Source organism: Macaca fascicularis, chromosome 1 (assembly GCF_037993035.2).
Source record: "Macaca fascicularis isolate 582-1 chromosome 1, T2T-MFA8v1.1".
Classification (NCBI taxonomy): Eukaryota; Metazoa; Chordata; class Mammalia; order Primates; family Cercopithecidae; genus Macaca; species Macaca fascicularis.
Genome location: NC_088375.1, coordinates 85,017,318 through 85,034,912, shown reverse-complemented (window position 1 = coordinate 85,034,912; position 17,595 = coordinate 85,017,318). Strand labels below are relative to the sequence as shown.

At 36.6% G+C, this 17,595-nt stretch overlaps 1 protein-coding gene across 42 annotated transcripts in view; it reads left to right on the top strand.

Moving 5' to 3' along the window:
• Nucleotides 1-17,595, top strand: part of CDC42BPA (CDC42 binding protein kinase alpha) — a 328,933-nt gene that overhangs the window by 203,138 nt on the left and 108,200 nt on the right. For 26 of the 42 annotated variants that reach the window (XR_010585989.2, XR_012433742.1, XR_010585975.2 and 23 more), the window contains 3 exons: nucleotides 7,051-7,134; nucleotides 7,743-7,990; nucleotides 16,833-16,938. Coding sequence is in view for 37 of the 42 variants with exons in the window: in XM_065542845.1 (XP_065398917.1) it covers nucleotides 7,051-7,134; nucleotides 7,743-7,990; nucleotides 16,833-16,938 (438 nt within the window). In the remaining 5 variants the exon portion in view is untranslated. The remainder of the gene's footprint in view (nucleotides 1-7,050; nucleotides 7,135-7,742; nucleotides 7,991-16,832; nucleotides 16,939-17,595) is intronic. The other 16 variants (XM_005541041.4, XM_074037870.1, XM_005541035.4 and 13 more) reach the window with 1 other exon arrangement.

Here is a 17,595-nt window from a genome sequence, read left to right as displayed (position 1 = left end):
AGGATATGTTTAGTGGGAAACATGAATCTATCAGGAAGGAGTTAGAATGTTTATGAAGGACTGCCTGCCTACCCAAGATGTACTGGTAATCTGCATGGGAGTCATGGTTAGATATCCAGAACCTCTCTGTATCTCATAAACGACTCAGGAGAAGCTCAGGGGTAGCTTTGCAGACACTTGTGTTTGTTAGGATAAGATGATAATGATCATAGTCTTATCTCAGCAGAAGGTGCTTTGCAAGGGAAATCCTTGAGCCGTTCTGGAGTCAGACTACCTATTCTTAACTTCTTGCTTCACCAGTCACTAGCTGTGTAACATGTAATATTGGACAGAACGTTATGGGGCCGGGCACAGTGGCTCATGTCTGTAATCCCAGCATTTTGGGAGGCCGGGATGGGCGGATCACCTCAGGTCAGGAGTTTGAGACCAGCCTAACTAACATGACGAAACCCCATCTCTACTAAAAATACAAAATTAGCCATGCGTGGTGGTGCACGCCTGTAATCCCAGCTACTCAGGAGGCCAAGGCAGAAGAATTGCTTGAACCCGGGAGGTGGAGGTTGCAGTGAGCCTAGATTGCACCATTGCACTGCAACCTGGACAACAAGAGTGAAACTCTGTCTTAAGCAAAACATAACAACGTTTAACCTCATTATATTTTAATTTTCTCATCTATAAAACTACTTCATGTCAAGAGTGCATACGTACATTTGTAAGCTGACACATTATAAGTGTTCAGTAACTGTTAGTGTAATAATGGTATCATGTATATTACAATGAGTGAATTAAGATCAAATTGACATGATATTTTTACCATACTAAATAATAGTCTGAATGTGGTATCTGCCTTTTATCTTTTTTGACTCCAAACTTTTTCCATCCTGTTTCCTCTGCTATACCTGTCAGGCCCCATTTCACCTACTTCTTTTAGGACCATGCTTAGTCTACTGTCCAATTATCCATAAATGTAAGAATCATACTCCTTAAAATCTACATACTCCTGTACTGCTTCTTGGAATTCTGTTAATACCTGTAGCTTAGCTCTTACTGTAATTATTTATTTGCAAATCTGTATATTTCCAGCTAAACTGTGACCTAGCTTATTGAAAATACAGACAGGTATATTGTTAATTTGGCCCTGGCAAAGGACCATATATTTAATACTTGTTTAATAAACCTGTTAAGTTAATGAATGAATCATGTGGTAAAATTGGTCAGAACTTACTTTTTCTCTGACAATTGTTTTTCAGTGGTTGCAAGTCAAATTCCTTTGCTATAAATGGAAATATAAACTCTTGATTTTATTCTTGTTTTTGTTTTGGGAGTTTGTTTAGTTCATCATGAATTCGTAGTCCTGGTTACCTTTATGAAGTAGAGATGTGTCTTCTATATACACCTGTACCTCTAGAGCAGGATTAGTATATAGAAGTAATTACATCACCATCCCAGATACTTTTCAGTCAGGGCCTGCTTTGTTTCCAGCACTATTCTAGGAGCTTTGGGTGGTAAGAATAATAAAGTACAAACTAGAATCTTAGGCATTATTTTTATTTGAGAAAATTGAGGGTCAGAAGAGTTAAATATTTTATAGTCATAAGTGATAGAGTACAATGTAAACCCAGGTTTTCTAACTTTCATTCACATATTTTATCTAATAGTTTGCTTTTTATTTTTTTCTACAATAAACATTACTGCATTGGAAACTGTATCATGTTTACCTACTTGCCAAACACATCTCTGTGTCGTCTATAAATTTGAGATAATATAACACCTACTAGTTAATGCATTTAACATGTATAGGCCAGAACCTGGCACATAGTAAAGGGTTAAAACATATTTTGGCTGTTTTAAAGATAGTAGGAATCTTCACTTCATTGAGAATACTTTTGACAGACTTAAAGAGAGAAATAGCCCTACAAAAAGAGTTAAAGACTTCAATATCTCACTTCCAATAATGAATAGAACATACACACACAAGGTCAATAAGGATATTGAGGTCGTGAACACCACTATAACCAACTAGACCTAACAGATACAGAGTCAGCCCTTCATATCCATGAGTTCTGTATTCGTGGATTCAACCAACCATGGATCAAAAATATTTGGAGGAAGAAAATTAGATGGGTGCATTTGTATTGCACAGGTACAGATGATTTTTCCTGTCATTATTCCAAAGGTAAAAACTGCTTATATGGCATTTATATCACATTAGGTATTGTAAGTACAGATCGTGACATTTTAATCAGCCACAGACTGCATATACAACAATGGTCCCTTAAGATTATAACGGAGTTGGAAAAATTCCTGTCACCTAGTAATGTCTTGATGATCTTGAACCTGTGTAAACCCTATATTAATGTGTGTGTTTATGTCTTAATTTTTAACAAAAACGTTTCAAAAGTAAAACAAAAATTTTACCGATGAAAAACACTTATAGAAAATGGATATAAAGAAAGATAGCTGGGTGCGGTGGCTCACGCCTGTAATCCCAGCACTTTGGGAGGCTGAGGTAGGTGGATCACTTGAGGCCAGGAGTTCAAGACCAGCCTGGCCAACATGGTGAAACCACGTCTCTACTAAAAATACAAAAATAAACTGAGCGTGGTGGCACACGCCTGTAATCCCAGCTACTCTGGTGGCTGAGGCATGAGCTTTGCCTGGACCTGGGAGGTGGAGATTGCAGTAAGCTGAGATTGTGCCACTGCACTCCAGCCTGGGTGACAAGAGTGAGACTCTGTCTCAAAAAAAAAAAGAGAAAAAGAAAAAGATACATTTTTGTACATCTGTACAATGTGTTTGTGTTTTAAGTGTTACTACAGAAGAGTTCAGAAAGTTTTAAAATAGTAAATAGCTTATAAAGGTGCAGTAAGCCAAGTTTATTATTGGATAAATAAAATGTTAAAAATAGTGTAGCCTAAGTATAAAGTGTTTATCAGGTCTCCAGTAGTGTACAGTAATGTCCTAGGCCTTCACGTTCACTCACCAGTCACTAACTCATCCATGCCAACTTCCAGTCCTGTAAGCTCCGTTCATAATACTTTACATGACATACCAGTTTTTATTTTTATACCATACTTTTGTGCCATATTTATACGCAACGTATCATTTTTTGTCTTTTATATCATATTTTTACTGTATCTTTTCTATATTTAGAGACACAAGTATTTACTATTGTGTTACAGTTCCCTGCGGTATTCAGGACAGTACCATACTGTACAGGATTGTAACCTAGGAGCAACAGGCTATACCCTATAGCCTAGGTGTATAGTAGACTGTGCCATCTAGGTTTGTGGAAGTACAATTTATGTTCACACAAGGACAAAATCACCTAATGAGATGCATTTCTCAGAACATATCCCTGTCATTTAGCAATATGTGACTGTAATCTAGAGGTGATTTAAAGTTTATGGGAGGATGTGTGTAGGTTGTATGCAAACACTATACCATTTTATATATGAGACTTGAGCATCCATGGATTTTAGGTATTCAAGTAGGGTCCTGGAACCAGTGCCCTATGGATACTGAGGGACAACCATGTATAGAACTTTTCACCCAACAACAGCAAAATGTACATTCTTTTAAAGTACACATGGCAGATTCTCCAGGATAGACCATACGTTAGGCCAAAAAACATCTTAGTAAATGGAAGAAGATTGAAGTCGTATAAGGTATCATCTCCAACTACAATGAAATGGAGCTAGAAATCAATTACAGGAAAAGAAAAAACCTGGAGTGTTCAAAAATATGTGGAAATTAGTGAACACACTCTTAAGCAACCATAGGTCAAAGAATAAATCACCAGGGAAATTAGAAAATACATGAATGAAAATGAAAATACAATACACCAGAACTTACAGGATGCCATAAAGGCAGTGCTGAAGAGAGAAATTTATAGCTATAAATGCCTGTATTAAAAGGAAGGACTAAAAGGGAAGAAAGTAAAAATCAGTAACCTTACTTTATACCTTAAGGTACTAGAAAAAGAAGAGCAAACTGAATCCAAAGATAGCAGAAGAAATGAAATAATAAAGATTAGGGCACAGCTAAATAAAATAAAGACTAGAAAATAATAGAATCAATAAAATGAAAAGTTAGTTGGTTAGAAGTCAACAAAATTGGCAAACCTTTAATTAGACTGACCCCTTCCCAATAAAAAGAGCTAAAGAGGGAGAGACATTGCAAATCACTAAAATCAGAAGTATAAGGGAAAATTTTATTACTTACCAACAGAAAACAAAAGAATTATAACAGGAACAACTGTATGCCAACAGAGTAGATAACTAGATGAAATGAACAAATTCTTAGAAGGATACAGATAACCCAGTATGACTCATGGCAAAATAGAAAATCTCTGCAGACCTGTAACAAGTAAAGACATTGAATCAGTAATCAAAAACCTTCTGACGGACCCTCACGCACTCCACAACCCCATTCCAGCGGCTTATTAAAAAAAGACAGTCAACCTTCTGATAAAGAAGAGTCCAGGACCACACCAGTTCACTGATGAATTGAACCAAACACTTAAAGAAAAATTAACACCAATCCTTCTCAAACTCTTTTTTGAGAAGGCACCTGTAGTCCCAGCTACTCCGGGGGCCAAGGCAGGAGGATCACCTGACACTTCGGAGGTCGAGACTATAGTGAGCCATGATCAGGCCACTGCACTCCAGCCTGGGTGACAGAGTGAGAACCTGTTTCAAAAAGAAAGGTACTTGAGACTTGAACTTAAAATAAATTCACCCAAGTTGCAGGCTGCAAGATCAACACACAGCAATCAGTTGTGTTTCTATAAGCCAGCAACGAACAATCTGCAAAGAATGTTAAGAAAGCAATTCCACTTAACAATTGCGTCTGAAAGAATAAAATACCTTGAAACAAATTTAACCAACTAAAAATGACAAAACATTGCGGAAAGGAATTAAAGAAAATCTAAATAAATTGAAAGACATCTCTTGTTTATGACTAGGGGAATTTAATATTGTTAAGATGCAGTACCTAAAGTTATGTACAGCTTCAACTCAGTCCCTATCAAAATTCAGAGTCTTTTTTGCAGAAATAAAAAGCTGATCCTCAAATTCATATGGAATTGCAAAGGACCTGGACAGCCAAAACTATCATAAAAAAATGGACAAAGTTGGAGGATTCATACTTCAGAACTTATTGCAAAGTTACAGTAATCAAAACAATGTGGTACTGTCATATACATAAAACTCTCTGCACAGTAAAAATTTTACCTTTTAAAGTATTTTCAGCAACCATGTAACCAGTTTATCATGTATCCCTTAATTTTTATCTTGTTTCTTTTTAAAATTGTAGAAGATTTGTTGGTTTTTCTCAGTGTTTCTTCTGTCGCTTCAAAGCTTGGCTTGTCCTCCTCTCAGAGTTTTGATAAGTATTTAATTCTGCTTTCTTTTGGATGTTTGTTGGGTCTAAAAATAATTAACTGTTTAATCTGTTTGGAGTTTGTTTTGCTAAATGGTATGACATGAAATTCATTTTTGTTATTTTATTGCTAGCTGGTGATTCCAATGTCATTTATTAATCATTACCTTACCTAGTGACTGAAGATGTCTCATATATTGAATTAAATTATTTTGGGAAGCAGATCTGTCACAGTGATACTTTAGTAAAGAGTTATAGTATGTTTTAATATTTTAAAAGTGTATTTTCCCACTCACCCCTTGGTATTTTCTTTGACATTTTTATTTTTACCAGTTTATTCTTATCCACGGAGTAGAAACATGTCTCCGTGCCCTTCTATCCCCACATTTATAAAGAACTTTTAATTAGAATTATGTGGAAGATAACATGAAAAATATTGAATACATGTCCATTTAATCTTCCCTTTTAAATAGTTGGTTTCAATACTTTTAGGTTTTTTTCATATAAATCAGAAATTTCTCACTGTTATTCTTCAGTTAACAATGAAATTTTTGTTGTTTATTGGTTATTTTAATATCTGGAAGTATTGATTTGTGTTTATCTTATATGCTATTGCTTTACTCTGTCAATTCTAACACATTTCACTAGATTTATTTGTGTTTTCTAGGTGAACAATTAAATAGAAATGATAAAGATGTTATTTTTCTTTACAATATTCATATTTTTAACTATTTTACATGTTGGTGAGAGAGACTGTTTTACATGTTGGTCTGAAATGAATGTTGCATAAGAGTGATAATGGAAGACATCCTTTTTGTTGATGTTTCTGAATTTACTCAGTGTATCTCTAATGGCTCACCATAAATAGTATTTCGATAGCTCAAAATGGATACTTTTAAATTAAAATAATTACTGTATTATTTTTTATGTGATAGTTTTATTGTGGGACTTAGGGTAGTATTTGGAATTATTACTGGATTTTATAAAATGCTAGTAGGGGTACATTCTGAGATTATCATTTGGATTTTAAAATTTAGTCTATTAAAATAATTCATTTTATGACACAGTTATTAATAAGTTGGCTGACATTAAATTATCTTCAGTGCCTGCAGTAAAACCTATTATTTCTTGGTAGGTTTTTCTTTTTTACAGATGGGTTAATATCATTTTCATAGCGATGCTTAAGAGCAAGAATCTGCCTTGCTCTGGTTCTTCTCAAGTTAAGCAGACTTTTGCATGTTAGGCTGCCTAATAAACCATTGGACAATCTGGATCTGGCACATGAAAAATATTTTTTCGATGAAAGGTTAATATTGCACTGGACACACCAGGGCTATTTCTCTGGCCCACATCACTTCCTTTGCTCTTTTTAAATTATATACTTCAAATATGAAGGGGTCAGGGTATTTTTCCTTCTACTTTAAGTCAACTACGCTTACCAGTTTTATTGCCCTTATGACTGACTTCAAAAAAGAATACACTGACCTCTAGATCTTGATTCTTTGTTGTCCCTAAACTTAAGTGCATAGGTTCTTTTAGTTTTAAAAGTTTTATTGCAACTGGGGAGACAGATAAGATATAACAAATTAATGACCTTTGGAAAATTACAAAGCTTAGGAAATCTTACAGTCATAATCTGTAGTCTGTATGTTTCTGTTTACCCTTTAGGCAGTACCTGGAAGAATCTTTGGACTTTACATTTTCTTTTCTTTCTTATTACTGAGAGGATATTTCAGCCTTATTTCTAAAAAGGTAGACTTCAACCCAATTTCTTCTCCTTCTTAATCATATCTGAAAGTGAAGAGACCTACCTTTTTTTTTTTTTTCTAGTGTAGATATGAAGGAGATGTTAGTTTAGACCTTTGCCATTTCTCACAGGACTGTTGCAAAAGGTTTCTGTCTTTATTTTTGTACATTCTACTCTACCATTCCTTTGCCCATTTTAATTTTTTTAAGACGCAGATGTCCTTAAAACTTTTTATCAGTTCCTCATCAGATTTAGGATGCAGTTAGATTTTTCTCTCACTCTATATACCAACAATAATTCTAAATAAATTAGAAATTTAAATGTAAAGCAAGAAATCATGTAAGTCCCGGCTAAAAATTTGACTAAATATGTAATCTGTGTGTGAAGAAAACTTAAAAGTAGCAGCAAAGACAGACTATTAAGGAATGTAAACTGAGGAAAATATTTGCAATATATGGCAGACAAAAAGGTAGTAGACTTTATATAGAATTTTATTTTTGTTAAGATGTACAAAAATGCAGTTACATGAATACTCATTTATATTACAGAAAGAAGTTATTTAATATTTTATTATTCTTGTAGATGCACTAATCTTTAGTTATTACTTCTATAGCAAAAACAAATTAGTTACTCACCAGGAATATGCAGCATAGAACATCAGCAAGAGATAACCAAACTAAAGACTGATTTGGAAAAGAAAAGTGTCTTTTATGAAGAAGAATTATCTAAAAGAGAAGGAATACATGCAAATGAAATAAAAAATCTTAAGAAAGAACTGCATGATTCAGAAGGTCAGCAACTTGCTCTCAACAAAGAAATTATGATTTTAAAAGACAAATTGGAAAAAACCAGGAGAGAAAGGTAAGAATCACATTATTTACTATACAGTAAATACTTATTGAGTACCTGTTTTGTGTCAAGTATTGGAGATACATAGACAATAAACATATCTTAGACCTAAAGGAGACCAAAATCAGGATTGGCAAATAGTAAATTATAATATAGCATGATAGAAAAGCGAATGGGATGATAACTATAGGAGCACATATAGGGAAGGCACAAAAGATAACTTTGGTACATCTAGGCTTTCTGAACAAAATTACTTCTAGCTCGGCATGATGGCACACACACACATACCTGTAATCTGAGTTACTTAAGAGGCTGAGGCAGGAGGCTTACTTGAGCCCAGAAGTTCAAGCCCAGCCTAGGCAACGTAGTAATACTGTATCTCTACCAGGAAAGAAAAAGAAAAAAAAATGATAAACTTTGAAGCTGAGATATAATTAGTGAGAAAGAAGTAGCTAGGGAGGAGTGTCCAGGGAGGATGTGCTAAGATCTAAAGGAAAAGGAGGACTTGCCACATTCAGAAAATGAAAGATGTTTACTATGACTGAAACATAAATAGATGGGAGTGGTGAGAAATAAAGCTGGAAAGTAAAATAGACACAAAGTCATAACAGAGTACAAGGCATTTGCACATTATCCTCAGGCCATTGAAGGAAGGTGACATGATTATATTTACATTTTTGAATGACCACTCTTGCTACTGTGTGGAGAGTGAAGTGGGAGGAACAGTCTGAAGGTACGAATCCAGGTTAGAGAGATGAGGTGTGGGCCTCAGGTGGTGATAGTGAAGATAGAAGTGGATGGATTCCATCTACTGAGAAGATAGAACCTGGAGAACATAATAAGCAGCTGTGAGAAATGAGGGAGCAGAAGAAATTGTCAGTTATACTCAGCTTTCTGGATTTCAGGAAACTGAATATATGTTGCTGTCATTCTCAGCTTATATTGGAAGCCCGAGATGATTCGGTTTGTTGCATTTATTCATTCAGTAATATTTTTTAATCTACCATGTGTGACACGCTGTTGTAGGGACTGGTACAAAAAGACAATGACAATGAAAAGAAATTCCTGTCCCATAGAGCTTTCTATAAGTAAAACATAGAATGTATCAGATAATGATAAATGCTAAGAACAAAAAATTAACAGGGAATAGGGTCTATGAAGCATTCGGGGGAGGATTAAATTATATAAATACAGGATGGCCAGGAAAAACGATACTGAGAAGGTGATTGATTTCTCAGTTAAAGACTAAAAAAAGGTATTTATACAGATGTATGAGAAGAGCATTCTACATGGAGAAGAGTAAGTTTTTTTACAAAATAGTGAGGAGGCCAGTGTGCCTCAAGTAGAATAAAGGGAGAAGAATAGTAGAGACAAGTGAGAGAGGCAACAGGGGCCACATCATGTAAAGCCTTGAAAGTCATGTTTAGTGGATGCATAGTTTCTTATTCTGAGTAAAACTATTGCAGGGAATTACAGTCATGCATCGCTTAACACCAGGGATATTTTCTGGGAAAGGTATTGTGATGTGATTATATATAAGATTTTTTTTAAAAAAAGGGTACACCTATATAAGGCACTTACCATAAATGAAGCTTACAGGACTGGAAGTTGCTCTGGGTCAGTCACAACTACAAGGTCTTCAGGGACAGTTACACACATGGAATTGTCATTTCCTATAACAATAATGCCTTCTTCGGGAATACTTCCTGAAGGACCTGCCTGAGGCTGTTTTGCAGTTAACTTTAAAAAATATATATGAAGTAGAAGCTGTATACTCTAATGATAAGAAGTATAATATAGTAAATATATAAACCAGTAACATAGTCATTTATTATTAAGTATTATGTACTATACATAATTGTATGTGCTATACTTTTATACTGCCAGCAGCGCAGGTTTGTTTACACCGACATCACCACATACACGTGAGTAATGCTTTACGTTAGTACTTTAAGACAGTTACAGTATCACTAAGTAATAGGAATTTTTCAATACCACATAGTGTTCCCATAAGATTATAATAAAGTTGAAAAATTTACACAGTTATGGACTAATACATTATGGACTAATGGCAGTCCATAGTTGATCAAAATGTCATTATGCATTACATGACTATATTGTAGAATTCTGAGCAGAAAAGCGACGACTGATTTGTGTTTTAACAGGATCACTCTGAATAATAGGTTAAGAGTAGTCTGAATTAGGTAAGAGCAAAAGCAATGAGACCACTTAGAAGACGACTGAAGTAATCCAAGCAGATGACAGTGGCTTTGGCCTAGGGTAGTGGCAAAAGGGATAAGAAGGGTTTGAATTTTAATGATCTTTAAAGGTAAAGATAGCAATGTATTGGTGGACTAGATATGATATGAGGGAGAAAAAGGAAGACTCAAGAATGATACTAAGGTTTTTGGTCCAAGTGGTTGGAAGAATATATTACTAGAAAGGACGACTACAGGAGAGGCAAGTTTGGGATTGGGAGTATTATCAAGGGCACATTTTTCCCCCAACAAGACTCTTTCATAAACAGAAAGAGCTCATTTTAAGCAGTTACAGTTGAGATGCTTATTAGACATTCAGTTGGAGATGTCAAATAGGCTGATGTATAGACCAGCCTGGATTTGGGGGAGGGAGGTAAAATCCTGAGAATATTATCACTTCCATGGCATTTAAAGCTCTAAGACCGTATGAAAACACTTAGTGAATGGGTATAGATAGAAAAAAATTTCCTAGCACTGAGCCTTGGGGTACTCCAATTTTTAGAAGTTGAGAGACGAGGAGGAACCAGCAAAGTGGATAGAGAAAGGGCAGTGAGAATGACAGGAGAATAACAGGCAAATTTAGTGTCCTCATGTTGGCAGCAGCAAATCCATATGCATTTGCAGCAACCTCAGTTCTTGCCTCCTCAGAATAAAGAATTAGACCAAGGGGCATAAGACAGAGGGAGAGACCGAGGCAAGTTTTAGAGTAGGAGTGAAAGTTTGTTAAAAAGCTTTAGAACAGGAATAAAAGGAAGCAAAGTACACTTGGAATTGTGCCAAGTGGGTGACTTGAGAGATTCAAGTGCATGGTTTCACCTTTGACTTGGTGTTTAACCTTTGACTTGGCATGCTTCTGTGGAGTTGCATCCCTTCTCTGATTCTTCCCTTGGGGTGGGCTGTCCGCATGCACAGTGACCTGCCAGCACTTGGGAGGGGCTACATGCACAGTGTGTTTACTGAAGTTGTACACGTGCTCACTTGAGGCATTCTTCCCTTGCCAGTCTAGTGCTCCTAGAAGAAGGTCATATGCCACCATTTAAACTCCACCATTTTTTCTCTTAGTGTATATGCTTGAGCCCACTTGCCTAACTCCTGAATCTTATTGGGAAGCTGCTGATCACATTTCAGGTGTTTCTATCTAGTGGGAGACTGTCTTTTCCTGTCACCAGGTGTGATCAATTATTATTTTAGAGACAGTTTAACAATCACCTGGCCATCACCTGATGTGGCCATTCCTGGTTGGGGGTGTGGGGGCAGGGGGTCCCTCCTGTCCTGCTTATGTCTGCCTGACTGCCTACTGTAACAGCGGAAACCAAGTGAAGAAAGCACATAAAGTCTGTCAGCATGTCAAATAAAATGAGTTCTGAATCAAGTGAGATAAGGACTAAATAATGACATTTGAGTTTAGCAATATGAAGGTCATTGGTGACTTTGATAAGAACAATTTTAGTGGAAAAGCAGAGGCAAAGACCCCACAGTAGGATTAAAAGAGACTGGAAGGAGAGCACTTGGAGACAGAACATAGAAGTAAAACTATTGTTACTTGGAGTTATCACACAAACAAGCAGTGAAATCAGGTAATAGCTAGAGGAGAAATTATCTCAGAGAAGATATTTTGCTCTTTGTTTTTGTGTATGTGGTTTTCTTTTTAAGATGGAAGAAATAACAGCATGATTGTAATCTGATAGAAATTGTCTCATAGATGATTGGAAGAGAGAGGAGAAGAGGAAAGTACTAGAGAAAAGTACTTGAGTACTTCAGGATGTTCATAATGAAGGGATTGGCCTTACTCAATCTGTTTTGTTTTGTTTTGTTTTGTTTTGTTTTACCTATCAGAAGAGAAAGTAGAGTATATTGATGTAGATAGGGGTGGTGGGAATTTGTGTTGAGCTCTCTTGTTGAGTTGGGCATATTGAACTTGCAGTGCTTGGAAGATGTCTTTGTGGAGATGTCAAGTCAGCAGTTTGAAGGCCACAAAAGCTTCAAATGTAGATTCAGAGATCATCAGCTGAATACATAAATAAAACCAACTAGTGTCATTGATGAGATACCTCAGGCAGCATGTGTAGAGAGGAAGAGACAGCACCTCTAAGACAGAATGCTGAGGAGCATTGGTATTTACAGGAAGGATAGAAGAGTCACAAAGGCAGCCGAAAAGAAGCCAGGAATGTAGACTAAAAACTAGTAGAGCATGGGATCCCTGAAGTCAAAGCCAGACAGCATGTCAAGAGGGCAAGAGTGGACAACACTGTCAAAAGTGGCCAGCAGGTTGGATGTAATCACAGTCAGGCCAGTGTTGAGTTTTGAGAGAGCTGTTTTCTTGAGATGGTGGAGGCAGAAGCCAGATTTTGGTGTGGTGGAGAGCAACTAAACCATGAAAAAGTGGTTACAGAAACTGTTTCAGGATGCTTACCAGTGAGTGGGAAGACAAGGATTTGGGAAATGAATTGTAACACAGGCTATGGGGAGAATTTGTTTATTTTTAATATGGAAGAGACTTAAGCTTGTTTAATGCTAACAGGAAACAGGAAAAAGAGCTTCTGTGTTAGGGAAGCTTCCTAAACATAACTAAATTTAACATCTGTCTATAGATAATAGTGAAGTGACACATTTGCTTGGAGATGGAGGTTAGTTTATTTTCCTTGAATTTGTCATTTAAATTATAATTTATCTTCAATAATGTTATGTAGGAGATTTTTAAGATTACACTTTTAAGATCAACCATTTCTTATATTCTTTGTTCACCTTAAAGCAATCATATATAATTACCCAGCCTGATCCACATGGAATTTCATTCATTGCTAACATCCTGTAGCATCCATCAAATTGCTGTAGATATAAGCCTGTTTGTCATATAACAATACAGTCTTCAAAAAACTTATTCCTTCCTGGGCACAGTGGCCCACGCCTGTAATCCCAGCACTTTGGGAGGCCAAGGCAGGCGGATCACCTGAGGTCAGGAGTTCGAGACCAGCCTGGCCAATATCGTAAAACCCCATCTCTACTAAAAATACAAAAATTAGCCAGGCACAGTGGCACGTGCCTGTAATCCCAGCTACTCGGGAGGCTGAGGCTAGAGAATCGCTGGAACCTGAGAGGCGGAGGTTGCAGTGAGCTGAGATCACGCCACTGCACTCCAGCCTGGGCTACAGAGTGAGACTCTTGTCTCAAAAAAAAAAAAAAAAAAAAAAAAAAAAGTTTATTCTCCTTTTTTCCTTAGAAGACTTTTTATGTCTTATTAAAACTGTGTTTACTTCTAAGGGTAAATAAGTTATCATGCTCCACAGAACTATCATTTTAAATAAGCTTTGTAATATTAAAATAATAATAAAAGTGTATGTATGTAGATGTAGGAAGGAAGGAAGGACTGAAAGTATTGATAGAACTGTTGGAAATTTAATTGAACTTTTAATACTATCTAGAGTTGAGAACAAGGAATCATTTTGTGGTTCATATATCCTCCTCTTTCCCCTAACCTCTCCTTTCACCACACTTTCTAGTATATACATAATCAAATAAGGTGAGCATAGGAAGTCTACAAATCACAGATGTTTTCCTCAGATTTCTAAATGAAACACAAATAGATGTTATTAAGCGTATGTTCATCGAATTCATTAAAAGTAAATGAGTGTGATTTTTAATTTTAAGGGAAAGGATGAGGATTTGGAAGCATCAGGCTATAATAAAGCAGGTGGTACAATAGCCAATCTGGAATACTGTTATTTTTAATAAAATCAGGCAATGCAATTCCATTCTGGCATTTTCCACTGTCATTGTAGACTGTCATCTGGGACACCTACCATAGTGTTTCTCCAGGATGCTAGCGCCCTCTCACTGGTGTATTTATTAATGCCTTGGTGAAAGGACTGCTTTCTAGGTGTTCTGAAGTGGGTTCTTCGTGGGTGGCTGACCAGGTTGTACATAATAGGTCCACTCTGACATTCTCATCTCCTTGAGCCAGTAATGCTCCAGCTAATTGACTGTAGGCCACTATTGGGTCCGAAGTCCAAGCTTCAATTACTCAGCCTAGCAGTGAAAAACTACACCTGAATGTTGAGTCAACACATTAAACCACAAATCCTAGATGAGTATGTGCATTTGATAAATTTGGCTGTATTTAATTTTTTATTTACCCACCTTGGGGTAACACCCTTCTGACCTGAAAGAAGAAGCTGAGGCACAGGATATATTTAAAGAGTTTGCTTGAACCAAAGTGAAGACAGCTGCCAGAACACACTTCCAGGTTACCTTGAGGAGTGCTCCATTAGATCTTTGTTACTAGTAGGTTTTTAAAGGCAAAAGGAGACCAGGGCTGGGCTGATACAAAGTTGTTTGACAGGGATTTTCATTGGTTTACAAAATAACATTGATAGGGTGTGAGTCATGGTGTCCAGTGTATGGCATTTTATGGCTACTTGGTATCAGTTTAGAGCCCACATAGCAAGTGGCCTCAAGAGGTGATTATTGAGCTCAAGGTGGGAGATGTGACTGCTCTCACATTTTAAATACCTCTCTGGGCCTGATAATGTAAATGGTCTCACATTCCTCAGATAAAAAAAGTTTTCTTTCTCAGCTCTTAGAATTCATTTCTATATGCTGCCCATACTCCTTCCAATATAAATTGGCAAAATCCTTTAACACCTTCATTGCTTTTATATCTAGTCTCTGCTGTGATCTTAACTGTCATTATAGGCCTGAAGACAATGACAAGTGATTGGGTAGGTGTTAAAGATACTTGGCCTCCCCTTTCGGGGTAACTATTTCAGGTGAAGTTAATAAATGCTTTATGCAAAAACAGGCTGGTTGCCTCAGGTTATAGCTGCTGTGGGGAAAGCGATGAGATTGCTTCTACCTGCAGAGGTTTGAAGGGATATGAGGGTTCAGAGTTCTCAGCACTGTCTTTTGCTGCCCAAAGGTTCCAAAATGTTGTCCAAAAGACAGAAACTGAGGCAAAATTAATATAGAGTTTATTTGGGCCAAGGTTGAGGACTGCAGCCCAGGAAACACAGAGAAGTGCTCCAGAGAACAAAAAAGAGGCTCAGGTTTTTAAAGAAAGACAAATCAGGAGAGGGAACATACAAAAGTCTTTTGTCAAGAATTCTCATTGGTTTGCAGAAATAACATTGATTAATGATTGGATGTATATTGTTGACCTATATAGGGCGTGAGTAATGGTGTCCAGAATATGGCATTGTTGGGTTAATTTATAGCTATTGGTGACGCTCAGTCTGGAGTCCACATAGGCGGTAGATTACTTAGCTGAACTGGGAGAATGAGATGTCACTGCAGTCACATTTCAGTGCCTCTCTGGCCGTGCTAATTTAAAGGGGCTCACATTTCTCGTAAAAAATTTATTTTCTTTCTCACATCTCATATCTTGGGAACTCCACTCATTCTGAATCCACACCCTTAGCCTAAGAGGTTTGGTCAGCGTTGTGCAGATCAATATTTTGCACCTGCTGGTGGGATGCACTGAGAGACATCGTCCTTGTGGTATTCCAGCCAAAAATGAATTCTTTGGGACTAGTCATAAACATCAGATGACCCCAGGATGAGTGTCACCGTACTCAGTTAGAGACCTGTACATTATAAAACTGTTGTGAGTGATAGGGAAGACTGAGGAACTGTTCTAGACCAAGGGAGATTGAAGAGATATGACTATTAAATGCAACACATATTTCTCAGTTGGATCCTGGCCTTGATAAGAAAAGGAGACATTGTTGGGATAACATGAATTGGGTCTGTGAATTCAAATGGTAAGTGTTCTAGTAATGTTGATTTTTTAAATTGAGAAGAAAGTAATGGAGAAAATACAGTAAAATATTAACAATTGGGGAATCTGGGTTAAGACGATACAGCAATTCTTTGTACTATTTAACTTTTCTATAAAACTGAAAGTATTTCACAGTAAATTTTTTAAAATTTCTGAACTCATATAAATTCTAATTATGAACAAAATGTTTGGAATACTATCGTTAATCAAATTGATAACACTAGGAAGTGACTCTGGCCTAATATTAAATAAGGGCCCAGCAACTTTGTATTTTGTAAGAATATTGATCTCAAACTAATTTGCCTTTGGATAGAACATAATGAATGTGAAGCAGATGGCAACTATTATTTTCATTTTGGTCCATTATCAACCTTGATGAGACCTTCTCTGACTATATAAAGTGGCCACCCTCTCCCAAATACTATTTATTGCATTACTGTATATATATATATATATAATTTAGAACTTACTATCTGAAATTAGTTCATTTTACTCACTTTTCACTGGCAATCCGCCTCTACCAGAATATAAGCTCCGTGACAGCAGTAGCTGTGAAGACTTAAAACAATTTCTTGGCACCTAGTAAGTGCTCCATAAATATTTGGTAAATGAATGAACAAATCAGTATTATTGTAATATAAATTCCTGGAACATGCTTTCACCAGGCCTGTCACTACTTATAAACAAGCTGTGTTCTCTGGGGACAATATTTCTGCAGTTCAATCTGATATTTTATGTTTTATGTAACTATTGGAAAAATAATTTCAAGTTTTCAGTTGACCTTTAATTCCCTTTTTTCCTTTTGTGTTTTGAATTATGTTAGTCAAAGTGAAAGGGAAGAATTTGAAAGTGAGTTCAAACAACAGTATGAACGAGAAAAAGTGTTGTTAACTGAAGAAAATAAAAAGCTGACAAGTGAACTTGATAAGGTAAGTGATTTAGTCTCATATTAATTGAGTAGTACATGCTAGATGTTCAACACTGATGGGAATTGTGGATGTAACTGTGTATTTGGCATACATTTTTGTTTAATAGTCTTTCTCCTGAGTTATATTGCTTCTATGATATATACAATTCTTTGTCGTATTCTAAAGAGACAGTTTTGCTTATCTCCTTTTATTCTTTGTCCCATTTTTGTTTTGTTTTTTTTTTTGAGCTTCTTATTTATTTCACTTTCCATCCGTATTAGTCCTTTTTGGGGTTACTATAAAGGAATACCTGAGACTGGGTAATTTACAAAGAAAATAGGTTTATTTTGGCTTATGGTTCTGCAGGCTGTACAGGAAGTGTGGTGCCAGCATCTGCTTCTGGTGAGAGTCTCAGGAAGCTTTCAATCACAGAAGGTGCAAGGGCGAGGGAGGGAGCAAGAGAGAGACTGGGGAGGTGCACACACCTTTGAACAACTGGATCTCACTGAGTGAGAACTCACTTATCACCAAGGGGATGGTGCTAAACCATTCATGAGGGGCCAGCCCCCATGGTCCAGTCACCTCCCACCAGGCCCCACCTACAACACTGGGAATCACATTTCAGCCTGAGATTTGGAGGAGACAAACATTGAAGTCATATCACTATCTGTTCTCTTT